The 13,701-nt window shown below is 39.1% G+C and overlaps 1 protein-coding gene across 4 annotated transcripts in view; it reads left to right on the plus strand.

Annotated features, from left to right (window-relative positions):
* SLC44A5 (solute carrier family 44 member 5) overlaps window positions 1-13,701 on the plus strand; it is a 418,726-nt gene that overhangs the window by 268,853 nt on the left and 136,172 nt on the right. For all 4 annotated transcript variants that reach the window (XM_017531591.2, XM_037739634.1, XM_017531572.2 and 1 more), the window contains exon 2: window positions 1,865-1,913. In XM_017531591.2, coding sequence (XP_017387080.1) covers window positions 1,865-1,913 — 49 coding nt within the window. The remainder of the gene's footprint in view (window positions 1-1,864; window positions 1,914-13,701) is intronic.

Here is a 13,701-nt window from a genome sequence, read left to right on the forward strand (position 1 = left end):
CTCCCCTCCCATCCCCTCCCGCCCCCTCCCTTTCCCTTCCATCTTGCTCTGTCACCTAAGCTGGAGTACAGTATCACTCTCAGCTGACTGGAACCTCCACCCTCTGGGTTCAAGGGATTCTTGTGCCTCAGCCTTCAGAGTAGCTGGGACTACCGGTGTGGGACATCATGTCCAGCTAATTTGAGGTTTTGCCATGTTGCTCAGGCTGGCCTGGAACTCCTGGCCTCAAGCAGTCCACCAACCTTGACTTTTCAAAGTGCTAGGATCATACGTGTGAGCCACCATGCCCAGCCCTGTCGAGCTTATATGTCTTATTTAATTCTGAGATTCAGAAAGGCAGACTTAGTCTAAAAAATTCTTCTTCATTTCCTGATACTACCTGTTCATGGCAAGGATCCAAAAAATGTTAAAATAAATTGTTGAAATGTAAGCCGAGAGAGTGAATTATTAAGGCTCTTTGGTTATTTTGTTACATGTAATTGACTTGAACTAGTTAAAAGTGAGAAAAGGGAAAACAGATTAAGGCTATAAAGTATTTCATGAAACTCAACCCTGGGCTTCAGGTGGGAACTAGGCCACAGGATAAAGGCCATTAGGACTGTAACCTCTGCTTCTCTTTGAACACTTACTTCAATAACTTCTTTCTGAAAGCCAGATTTCTCTGCTTCTCTTGTTTAAAGGTTGATATTTTGCAGTTCCAATCTTCAACTGAGAATAACTCATTGTCCATTCTAATTCTAAATTTCTGGGATTGAGAATCTGACTTGCCCAGCTTGGATCCAATGTCTAAACCAGATGCAGTTGGCCATGGCCAGAAAACAGGCACAAAGAAGAAATGTGGCTACTAGAAACCTACTCCTGTGGACTGGGGGACAGGGGGATGGTCAGTTCTCAGATAAAGGGGACTTAAACACTCCTCATGTTATCTGTTGCAGTGAGGCAGAGGCAGACAAGCTGTCCAAAAAAGAGAGGCTGACAGTGTTCTAGACAACTTGGCACCGGAGTACATATAGACTGTCTCAAACAGGAAAATTTTATCTCTAATTCAGGACCAGACCTTTTTATAGGGATGAATCCCTAGAGGAACAAATGGGAGTGCTTAGGTTGTAGGGGAAGAGTCAAGAGTTTGGGGATTGCAAAATGCAAACCCTTGGCCAGGAATGACTGTATATAACTTGCTACTGGGTCTGCCCACACAGTACATGTAGGGAGAAAAAAGCCATTCCATGTGTACTTTTACTGTTTATAGAAAAGGGTAATAGATCACAGTCTTAATGCAACAGAGTGACAAGGGCACCTTACCAGATGGCATAAAGTCTGCCGGTATGTTGAAAAAAATGCAATAAAAATGTTTCTGTAATAGAACATTAATTTTTATATACCATACAGCCAACGTGATAGAGACCAACAGTAACTAGTATTTGAACTTCTCGAAGGAAAGCCTAGTCTACTGAGAGGAATGAGTGAAACGAGATAAGCAGGTATCATATTAAAATGTGCACCACACAAGTCCTCAGCAAACTTGGTGATGGCTGATGGTAAAATGGTTTTGCAGCCCAGAAGGGCTTCAAGTTTTACTACCCTGGATACAATTGTTAATGTTGATGCTCAGTACGGTGGGAGGATACATTCACCTGTGTATGGAGTATGTTCCTTAACCAGTCTTCTCAGTGCCCCTTCTAAGCTGGAAAGAGGAGAAAGGATTGACAACTGTAACCAGGACATAATGTTTCATTGAACCAAAGTTTGAATTCATCACTGCACTGAGTAGTGAACTAACCAATATGTAGATATTTGTTATTAATATTTTATATTTATTTTTTTGCTGGCTTATATGCTTAAAAGATCTTTGTTTTAAATGCAGGTGATCCAAGGACATACGACCCAGATTTCAAGGGGCCTGTTGCCAATAGGTAAGCAATTCCTTTGTTGGGAATATGCTTTTTTAAACATACACAGAAAGGTTTTGGGGATGGGGGAGGTACTGTTTTCCAGTTAATGGAGAGTTGTGTCTGCTGTGAGGGGGAAATGACTTATTTCTGCCTAAATTTCACCTTATTTACACAGGGAAAGTACAGAGAATAAATCTTTCTATGAGTCATGAATATCTTCCCCCATTCAGGAAATGAACTGCCTTACATTATTAGACTGACTGTTTGTACTTTTCAAAAAGAGAAGACAAAAAATCCTTTATGAGATTTAACCACTTTGTAGAGAAGCAAACTCATTCAAGTCGCTTTATGCACCTGTTTACTCTGGGACTCACCATTGCGAACGCAGGGTTGCCATGCCCACTTCATCAACGCCAAGTATTTGTGTCGCTCAGCTTCCAAGATCAGAGTGCTTTCTCAGAGGCAGTCATTCACCAATGCATCATGTGAAATGCTCTAGGGAAATATGTACTCATCTCAGCTGGTGCCTCCTTCCCTCTCCAAGGTTCTGTGCTATTTTAAAATTAGCCAGTAATTCATAGTCCTCTTATTTATTTCAGCCTCTATTTCCAAGCTTTTTGCTAATCACAAAGGGGATTGTGGGGCAAAATGGCTCCATAAGGAGGGAAGACTATGCAGTTGGTAGCTGCTTTTTGCTTAACTTTGATTTCTGGCAGTTGTGTGCCGTAATGAATGGCGATGTGAACCAGCGACCAGCATGCTCATTTGCATGTGCCAACCATCAGTATGTACATTAGCATTTACTGTTATGTCCCTGTAATAGCCCAGCTTTAAAGAGATGTATATTCAGTTTGTTCTAATTTTGTAAAAAGCCAAGTCATTTGTTTCAAGTTACTCATTTAAAGGCACACTTAGAATAAAGGTGCCTTCTTTAAAATGAGTTCAAAATCTCTCCATTCTCTCCATGGTAACACCATGAATACATTTTGTTGTCTAGTATACAAACAGCCTCATTCAATGTGGTAGTTACTTTTACTATAATTATATCCATTTTACAATAACTTGTTTGTAAGCATCGAATGTACCCTATTAGCCTCAAGGGAACTTTAGGTATAAATCAGATTCAACAGTAATAATAATTGTAATAAATAGACTGACACATTTAGAAAGAGAAAATACCGATTACAGGTGTGCCTTTCTAGGCCATAGATAAGAAAGCAGAATTAGGCCTGGCTGGTTTTAGGTGTAGCAAAAGAGGTCAGATCGCCTGTCTTCCATTATTTAGAATTTAATAATGGAACCGGGTAGTTCAGGTAAAGTCCAAATGACTGTGATAATCACTGTGAGGAAAGTCATTTATTTTTACCTGGGGCCTTTTGTGATGCCTCCAGCACCACAAAGACCTTCAAAGGTGAGCTGGTCATTCTGTGGGCAGACCTTCCTCTGCCTTCAATCCAAGAACAGAGGAAAGCATTGTAAAACCATGGGGGCATAACTACAGGAAGACATAGTTGGCTCATTTGTAACTTTTTCAGGTAGGGTTCTACACTGTCCTTACTGGGAAAATAATTGGGGTGTTTAAGGAGCAAGTAAGAAGCCCCCAGTTCTCCATATGGCCTCTAGCAGCAGGACTGGCTTTAGTAACACCTTGTGCTTATACCGTGTGGCCCTCCTGAGAAATCCAAAATGTTATTGGAGATTCAGACAGACTCATACAGCACTTCCTGCTTGTCAGTCCTCTGTGTTCTGTTTAATTCTCTCAGTTCACAAGGGCAGCATTTTGTGCCTAGTCACCACCCAGCTGTCGTTGTTTTGAGAAAAGGTGAAGGAATGATGGTCATGCATAGGAGAGGTGAACTGAGTGTCTCATTTCTTCCCATCTACTAAGAGCTGTGTGTGTGAGAGCTATTGTCCAATAACCAAGAGAAGGTGATTTTGATAGTTTAAGGTGTTTTCCGGCCCCTTTTCACAAAGTTGATCTTCAGGCTCCAAGATTTCTCCCCTATATTCAACAGAATCAGAAAAAGATTAATTAGTGAAAAGGTTTTCAGCACTATCCTCAGTAGTACATTAGACACTGGATATGAATACACATAGAAAACTAAGAAATAAAAGCTCTTCGATAAGACACTACATGAGAAATTCATCTTGTGATGTAGACCCAATTAAATTTTATTTAATGGAGAATTGGTATGCTTTCTTCTGTTAGGTAAGAACCATGTAACTCACTGTTTCTCCTTCTGTACTGACTTGTAGGAAGCCCACTGATATGCCCACTTATCCTTGAGGATAACAACGTCTCATCTTTGTATTATTACCAACTAGCATAATTCTTCCGTTAGAGTAAGGGGTACTATACACATTTGTTTAAGGAGTGAAGGAAAGAAAACAAGAATGGGAAGAAAGCAGTGTGACATTGAATCCAGGGATAAATACAAGAATGAACTTCAAAGGAGGCTGAGTAACAGCCACAGCATTGCCACACTTGAGACAAAACTGGCAGCATATGTAAGTGAAGATTCACTTATGGTTTACACTTCAGGACTTCTAAGTCTTTATTTAAAGCTCTTGCTAAAATGCTCTCTGAACCCTATACCGTTTTCAGATGTCATTAGTGTGATATTGGGTTCATATTCCTAAACAAGATACTCTGCTAACAGGAAAGTAGTAGCAGAGTTCTCTGAGCTATTTGTATTACTGGGTCTCATGGAATACACCTCAGACTATTTTTCAAGTCAATTAATTTTTATGAAGTGTCTACAGGGGGCATGACACTGCATATGATGTGGATCTAAGTATGCTGTGTCAAGGGAGGTCAAAGATTTACAGGTCCTCATGCAAAAAGTTCAGCTTATTCTGTTTATCTCTCTCTCTTTATATCAGGGCAAAGTCATTAAAATGTTATGACCATTTGCTTGACCTGTGATCCAAGTCTAAGAAAATAAAGCCCAAATTGCTACAGTTAGCATCTTGTAATAAAGGCCACATATTATCATCTCAGGTTTTAGAGATGAAGTTTGTTTTATTTTGTTTTCAATAGAAAAACCCTTCTGAAAAAAGGATGCCATTTTAAAGAATGCTGACATTTTCAAGCATAGCTATGAAAGAAATAATATTCTGGCTGGGCACAGTGGCTCACACCTGTAAACCCAGCACTTTGGGAGGCTAAGGTGGGCAGATCAATTGAGGCCAGGAGTTTGAAACCAGCCTAGCCAACATGGCGAAATCCCACCTTCATTAAAAATACTAAAATTAGCGAGGTGTGGTGCACACCTCTAATCTTACCTACTCAGGAGGCTGAGGCAGGAGAATCTCTTGAACCCAGGAGCTAGAGGTTGCAGTGAGCTGAGACTGTGCCACTGTACTCCAGCCTGGGCAACAGAGAAAGACTCTGTCTCAAATAATAATAATAATAATAATAATAATAATAATAATAGCCATAATTTTTACAAACAGAAAGCCACCCAAGGAATAGGTACTGTAACCAGGGGTTTACTGAGAAAAAATGAAAAGCTGGACCTCATCATTAATTACTCACACAAATATTGAATGCACACCTCTGTCCTCCAAGGGAAGACCACACAAACATATGAAAAGCTAAAGAGCAAGCACAAGTAGCATGGACTGTGCACCAAATGTGTGGTCCCCAGCAAAGGCTGCTGCAGGATTTCAGGGGAGGAAGGGCTCTTTGAGGCTGGGGTCAGAGAAGCTGACTCCTGGGCAGGGCCACAAAGCAAGGAAGACTACCAGTTTATGAGAGGCACTTTCTCCAAACTTAGGAATTTAGAAAATAGCACTGCTTTCTATGGGTTAAGCTAGAAATTAACACATAATTAAAGCAGAGATGAAGATAGTCACTACAGTGAAACCTGTAAGGTTTCCAGTCCAGCAAGCCTTGATGATAAATTTATTCAATGTAATAACATACATAAAGAGAAGTACAAATGATGATCCAAACAACGCTGTTCATCCAAGAACTCTCCAGATTAGGGCACCAAGTCAAATTGATGTGAGGATCCTATGTAGGGATCCTGTTCTCTTGAACACTGGCTAGCACAGCTGAATGCCATTAGATATTCTATTCATGTAATTCCCCTTGTTCTGACTCCACACTCATCAAGCAACCTTTTGATAATTAGGTTTTTCATGTAGTTTGCCTACTGGGAGGAATGAACTGGTCAGGGAAACATGAACATCAGTTCGGCTCAGCAATTAAATTTCTCAATGTAAATTATTTCATTGGCATTCGGATTTTAGACGTTAGTCTCTTGTGAGCTTTGTTAGTGCCAGTCATCATCCCTGAGTTGGTAATTCTAGGGCATGACAAAAATCAATTTTCAGACCCTGCAGAAATGTACATAACTGGTTTGCCTCAGCAGAGAGTTTATTCCAGCTTTTAGAGACCTCAGAGTGAGACTGTTGAGGCAGATATGTGAACACAAAATTATGTAGGGCTTTGGATACCATGCTAAAGCATTTGGAGCTGATTCTTAGGCAGTGGGAACTCACTGGAGAAATTAGTATTAGGGGAGTGGTGTGACATCATCAAAACTGTTACTCTCTGGTCTGCTATGTACAGCTCTATGCAGTGGAGCTCCTGGCTTAACTGAAGAGTCAGCCAATCAAGCAACTAACTCCATCCTGGTATTATAACTGCACAGGCTACTCTTGGAACACCAAGGAAGAGTGCTTGCAATTCACTCCAGGGCTGATTGGAGGATATTTTTCAGAAGAGAGAATTTTCCATTAGACTTTAATGTTCTTTCAAGATGTCCCCTTTATATAGGTGTTTTAGGTAAAAGAAATATATCAGTATTTCAAAAAGCCTCAGAAGTATATTTATATTTCTGACTTTCTACTAGATAGTTCTACCTGGATGTGCTATGGGCATCCTAAACTCAACATTTTAAAACCTTAACTCATGAACTCCTTTGTGCTTTATACCCTTCCTTCTCCTTTAATGGCGTTTCCTCCCTTGGTGAATGTAACTATAATCAAACTAGTTGTTAGACACAGTAGTACTAGATTCTCGCTCCTACTCTGAATATACAATAGTCCTAAAACCTTGTAGATTTTACCTTCTTTTTTCCTCTTAGAACTCTGCTCTCCCAGGACCACTGCCTGAGTCGAGGATTTCATAATCTCTCAGCTGAGTTACTGAAATCGTCTTTTAAATGATGTCTTGCTTTCCTTCTAACCAACTCCGTCCTGCCAAAATTCTGTCTTTTCCTGGATTGAGTCCATCCTCAATTTTGAGCCAAGATGATACTTTATTTAGGCATTCAGCAAATACGCGTTATATGCCAGGTACTTTTCTCAGCCCATTATACACACTGGTGAACAAAACAGACATGCTTCTGACTTCTCATAGACCTGAGATTCTAAGATAGGACATCAATTATATAAGCAAAGAAATGAATAAACTCCTTTCATTAGTGATACATACTGTAACATAAATGCAATTAAATGATATGGTTGAGAGTGAATGGGGAACTGGGTTGTTGTTAGGGCTCTTGAGCAGATGGCAGGTAAGAGCTGGATAACAAGAGGGAGCCAGCCATGCAAAGACCTGGGATCAAAGCATTAAGGCAGAAGATAACAAATGCAAAGTCCCTGAGATTGACAGAAGTTTAGAATGTTTAAGGAGTGGAAAGAAGTCAAGTGTGGCTACAATGAAAGGGTGAGTATTCTCAGGCTTTCATATTTGATGTGTGCTCTTGGCTCTTCTTGGAATGTCTTCAAGTATGAGTCCAAGGGTCACCTCCTCTTTGAATTTTTTCTATATTCTTCTTACTCCATTCAGTAGTAGACACACTGTCCTTTTTCTAGAGCCCTTGTCAATAACCATTAATTTTTCCGATCACATTAATCTATTTATTTTCTGCCTCTCCTACTAAACTGCAAACTCTATCTGGGAAGAACTTCTCTTAGTTTATCTTTGTATTTCTAGAAATAGCACAGTGCCTGGCACATAGAAAGCATAATTAACTAATACTTAAAAAAAAAAAAACTCTTGATTTAAACGTGCCTACAGAGTTTTTGGGTTATTTTCATAATTATCAGGAATAACTTGTAGGCAGTGAGATTTTAAAGTGTAAAAATATAGAAAAAAGAATAAACTTACACAATGAGGAATAAAAGAGACTGCAAATATTAAAGATGAATGCTAGTCTTTACCTTTCTGTGGAAGAGTCATGCTGATAAATTATTAATCATTAGGCCATTTGCTCCACTCCAAATGAAGAATATAAATGCCAGGTTTAGAGCACAACTTCAATTCACATTCTTGTATTCTGAAGAATTAGCCATTTGGGGCAATTATTTACTTTTATTTCTCTTCATTTCCTTCTACATTTGAGACTTTATAAAAAAGGTTTCAAAGGAAGTACTATGGACATAGCCTTTTTATTCCAAGCTATTTCACAAGTCAAAATGGTGTGTAACCTCTTTGAGACATTTTTACAACACAGGACCTACATTTTTAAAAAATGTTGTGTTCTTTTTTACTATAATTTTTCATCATATTTTTCTTGATAATGAGCCCCACCTTCAGATATGTAAGTCCCCTCTACAGTTAGAAAAAGCATACCAATTATTTCAACAAGAAGCAAACTTGAGAACAGCATACATTTAGGAGACAGCACAGTATTGTCACAATGATTTGAGATGTCTACTTGATAACAACACTTTAGAATTCATAAGAATGTGTGGTGTGTGTCTGCATAGTGCTGTATGTGCTTATCACTAAGGCCTGAAGCTTAACTTTTTATTTTTTTTGGCATTTATTTATTTATTTATTTATTTGAGACAGAGTCTTGTTCTATTGTCCAGGCTGGAGTGCAGTGGTGCAATCTTGGTTTACTACAACCTCCACCTCCTGGATTCATGCAATTCTCCTGCCTCAGCCTCCCAAGTAGCGGGGATTACAGGTGCATGCCACCATGCCCTGCTAATTTTTGTATTTTTAGCAGAAATGGGATTTCACCATGCTGGCTAGGCTGGTCTCGAACTCCTGACCTCATGATCCACCAGCCTCAGTCTCCCAAAGTGCTGGGATTACAGACATGAGCCACTGGGCCAGGCAGCTTAACTCTTCTTCTGTGCTTTGGCATTAAGAATTGAGTCACAGATTGAGTGAATCTCAGGATTGGAAATGACTTAGAGGCCACTTAATCCAACTCCTTTATATGAATTAACCCCTTCTTCAACATCCCAGATAAGTGACTCTTCATTCTTTCCTTGAATCTTTTTATGATAGTGAGCTTACCACCTCTCCAATGCTTCAGGTAAAAATAAATGATTTTACTAAATTTCAGACAGATTTTCCACCTTCTATAATAATAGTTATTTTCAGTATTGTGACACATATGAATTTGTTTAGTATACTCTTTTGTGTATAAAGAAAAAAGGGCAACTATGGAACATTGAGGCTTTATTCCTATTTACTTATATACTTTTATGCTGCCTCTTTCTAGAAAAGATCTTAGGTGAAATGACTTAAAACATCTGGAATGCAATAGAATTATTAAAATGAAAATAGAAATTCAAAGTCCTAAAAATAAATTTTGACTCAAGACTAATATAGTAGCTGGTATTGAAATTAAATTTATCAGTGGGCTTCCTACTTGTCAAAACAAAAAGAAAAAGATCGTGGATTATACAGCTTGTTTTATTGGAAGAAAATATACCAATTCTTCAGTATATGAACATTTTTCTTAGTTTTAAATTACAAGAGGCATTTTTCATAGAACATCTATTACATTCCCTATGTCTTCTAGGCGCTAGAGATACTGTGATGAGCAAGATAGACAAGGTAGCTGTCTTCTTGGAAGAGGAAGGAAATAGAAATTCAAGGAAGAAGGTAAAACAGAGTGACGTAACAGTGCCTCTGTTAAATAATATATAGAGGAGGAGAAGTGTTAACTTAGAGTTGGTGATGAAGGAAGATCCCTTTATGGAGGTGACAATTGAAATGAGACTTGAATGATAACAGGAGCTTATCATGCAGAGTCTGAGGATATAGCATGTCAGATAGAGGAGACAAAATGAAGAGTCTCTAAGGCAGGAAAACACTTAGTTCAGGGAGCAGAGAGGAGGCCCATGTGAGTGTGGCATGGTGGATGGGAGTGGGACTTGGGTAGTGGGTGGGTAGGAGATGCTCTGCAAGCTGAGTATGTTATAGTGAGTGCAGTGGAAAAGCCATGTGAGGGTCTTAGTCGGAGAGTGAGCTAATCTGTTTTTAAAACTCATTCTGACTGCTCTGTGAATGAGTCCAAAATCAGGAGCAAGGAGAGTCACAGGAAGATTTTAAAGTTGTCTAAGTGAAGAAATCAGTCACTTGGAAGATGGTAGTAGTAGTGGAGATAGAGAGACTTGTATAGACTCAGGATATGTTTTGGTGGTAGAAGCAGCAGTACTTACTGATGGGGTTGGATGTAAAAAGCAAGAGAAAAAATGAGTCAAGAATAACTGTTATATTTGTGACTTGAACTACCAAGCAGATTATGCTCCTCTATTGTAGAAATGAAAAGATTAAGGAGGTTAAGACTTCTGTTTTGGCTGTGTTAAGTTTGAGATACTAAATAGGTATCAGTGTGAATGCCATGCATGAGTCTGGAACTCAGCGAAGAATAAAATGAAGGCTGGTGATCAAAAATGGGAAGTTGTCAGCTTGCAGATAATATTTAAAGCTGAGTCTCTGGATAAGAACACTTAGGAGGGTGGAAGAGAGGTCCAAGAACAAAACTCTTGACTCAAAAGCATTTGGATATCAAGCAGAGGTGGAAGAACCAGTACAGGAGATGGGAGAGCACCCGGTGAGTTGGAGAAAAGGCAGGAGAATGAGATGCTGTAGAAGCCAAAAAAAGAGAAAGTGATACAAGAAGAGTTTGGGTTTTTATTTTGTTTTGTTTTTAAAGTGACCACGTGTTGATTAATTTGAGAAGTCGAATAAGATGAAAATTGAGAAATGATCACTGGATTTGGCAACATGAAAACCTTTAGTGACCTCATCAAGAGCTATCTCAGTGGCAATGGACACTAAAGTGTGACTAAGAAGAGTTGATTAGAGAGTGCAAGCTGAATCTAGTAGAGATGGCTACCAGAGGCAATAAAGACAATGCTTTCAGTAAGTTTTCCTGGTGGATGAAAGGAAGCTGGGCTCAAAGAAGAGCTTTCTGAAGATAGGACATACTAGAATATGGTGGTGTGTGGTGCTAGACAGTATCTAGAAGGCCACTGATGACACAAGAGAAAAAAGAAATTATGGAGACAAAGTCCTAAAGATGGGTCCAGAACACCATTGGAGAGTCTGGCCTATGATGGAAGCAGGGACTTTTAACCGTAGTTTTAAGACAGTAAGCAAGGAATAGGGTGAGATGTTGGAGTGTCAATAGTTTTGGTAATGAAAAGAAGAGGTAGTCTTGCTGGTTGCTTTTATTTTCTCAATGAAGTATGAGGTAAGACCATCATGCAGGGATGGTTGTAGGGGTGGGATGATGAGAGTTGGCAGTGGTGGTGGTGGAAGGCCCAGGGCTGGAGTGTTGAGTGTTGAAGAGGACAGGAAAGTATGAAGTACACATTTTGGGAATGGGAAAGTGAAACCTCATATATTGTTAATCTAGGATACACACACACACACACACACACACACACACACACACATACATACATTACACATATATTTCATTTGCCACATAGAATATTATTCTAGCCTAGGAAAGACTTAAGGTAACATACAACTTTGTCACTTAAAAGTGATGAAGAACAGTGATTTGTGGGCATGTATTGGATACCTAAATTACGTGAACCAGGAGATCTTGAGGTGACTGAAGTTGGGTGACAGTACTATGGAGTGCTTCATGTAGTAGGAGAATCTTGAGCAATATTTTGAAGGAAGGGTCATGTTGGCAAAGGAGGTAAATAGTATCTCTTGCAATGGCTTAAAAATAGGAGTAGGCCCATACCATGCAAAGTAGATTTGCTTGGCTAGACCAAAAAGTAGAGCCTAAATAAAACATGTCTGACAAGTGAAGGGAAATGGGCATATGTATAAAATATCAGAGATGAAATATTGGCAGAATTTCATTTCAGTTTTTATGGAGAAGGGAAAAAAAAGGTTAAGGAGGTTTCCAGATTGTGCATTAGTTTATTCTTTCATTCTAGTGGGGCATACAGAATTGAATAAAACACAGGCTATGCTTCCAATAAACTTAAAATTTCAACCATGAATGTTAATATATTTAAAAATGAATGATTTGCTAAATAGAAGTACAAGCATAACTCAGGGGAACAGAGTAAAATAAATAATTGTTATTGACTAAAAAAATCAAGAAAAGTTTCTTGGAGGTATCATTGAGCCAGACCCTGGAGGAGGAAAATGATTTAACAGATGAGAGAATAGAAAAGAGAATTGGGTTCGTGGAGGTACGTGTTGCAAATTGGGATTTTGGCAGCAAATGCTGAGATGTAGTCTGCAGTGCAGGCTCCTTACCAGTGATCAGCGTTTGTGAGAAAAAGGGAAAGGAAGCAAGAGTTTTCAAATTGCTAGTCCAACAAAGCCTCAGCCACCCAGAAGGGACGGATCTGGAGTAACTCTGAAATGGCCACACCTTTATTTACTTATTTTTTTGTTTTTTTCCTGGCAGAATTATTTTTAATAGATGCAAATTGGAAACAATATGAATGACCATTGTCAAAATGAATTATTTTATGTTTATAAAATGGAATACAGTACATACAATAAAGAGAATAAACTACCGTTACATTTAACAACATAGACATATTCCACAGGGGAAAAAAAATGTTGGGCAAAAGAAGTCGGATCCAAAAGAGTAGATATTGAATGATTCCATGCATATAAAATCCTGACACAGGGAACACTGCTCTATGATATTACATGGCAAGATTATAGCTACCTTGCAGAGATGGGGGAAACGCCTGGGAACCCAAAGCAGTGTGTTGCTAGTTCTTGACATAGGTGAGTTACACATGGTGTTCACTTTATATATATATTCATCAAGCTGTACTGTATGATTTCCATGTTTTCCTATATGTATATTAAACTTGCACTTAAAAGTTTATTTTTTTAATTGTACTTCGGGTTCTGGGGTATATATGCAGATCATGCAGGATTGTTGCATAGGTCCATACATGGCAAGGTGGTTTGCTACCTTCATTCCCCCATCACCTATATCTGGTGTTTCTCCCCTCATTATCCCTCCCCACACTCCCCACCCCCACTTTCCCTCCCCTTGCCCCCTCCATTGACCACAGTGTGTGAAGTTCCCCTCCCTGTGTCCACGTATTCTAATTGTTCAACGCCTGCCTATAACTGATAACATACGGTGTTTGGTTTTCTGTTCTTGTGTCAGTTTGCTGAGAATGATGGTTTCCAGATTCATCCATGTCCCTATGAAGGACACAAACTCATAATATTTTATGGCTGCATAGTATATCATGGTGTATATGGGCCACATTTTCTTCATCCAGTCTATTGATGATGGACATTTGGGTTGGTTCCAGGGCTTTGCTATTGTGAACAGTGCCGCAATGAACATACCTATGCGTGTGTCTTTATAACAGAAAAATTTATAATTCTTTGGGTATACACCCAGTAATGGGATTGCTGGGTCAAATGGTACTTCTATTGCTAGGTCCTTGAGGAATCGCCACACTGTCTTCCACAATGGTTGAACTAATTCACACTCCTACCAACAGTGTAAATGTGTTTCTATTTCTCCACATCCTCTCCAGCATCTGTTATCTCCAGATTTTTTAATTATTGCCATTCTAACTAGTATGAGATGGT

The sequence above is a fragment of the Cebus imitator genome, unplaced genomic scaffold (genome assembly GCF_001604975.1).
Source record: "Cebus imitator isolate Cc_AM_T3 unplaced genomic scaffold, Cebus_imitator-1.0 Scaffold3, whole genome shotgun sequence".
Lineage (NCBI taxonomy): Eukaryota > Metazoa > Chordata > Mammalia > Primates > Cebidae > Cebus > Cebus imitator.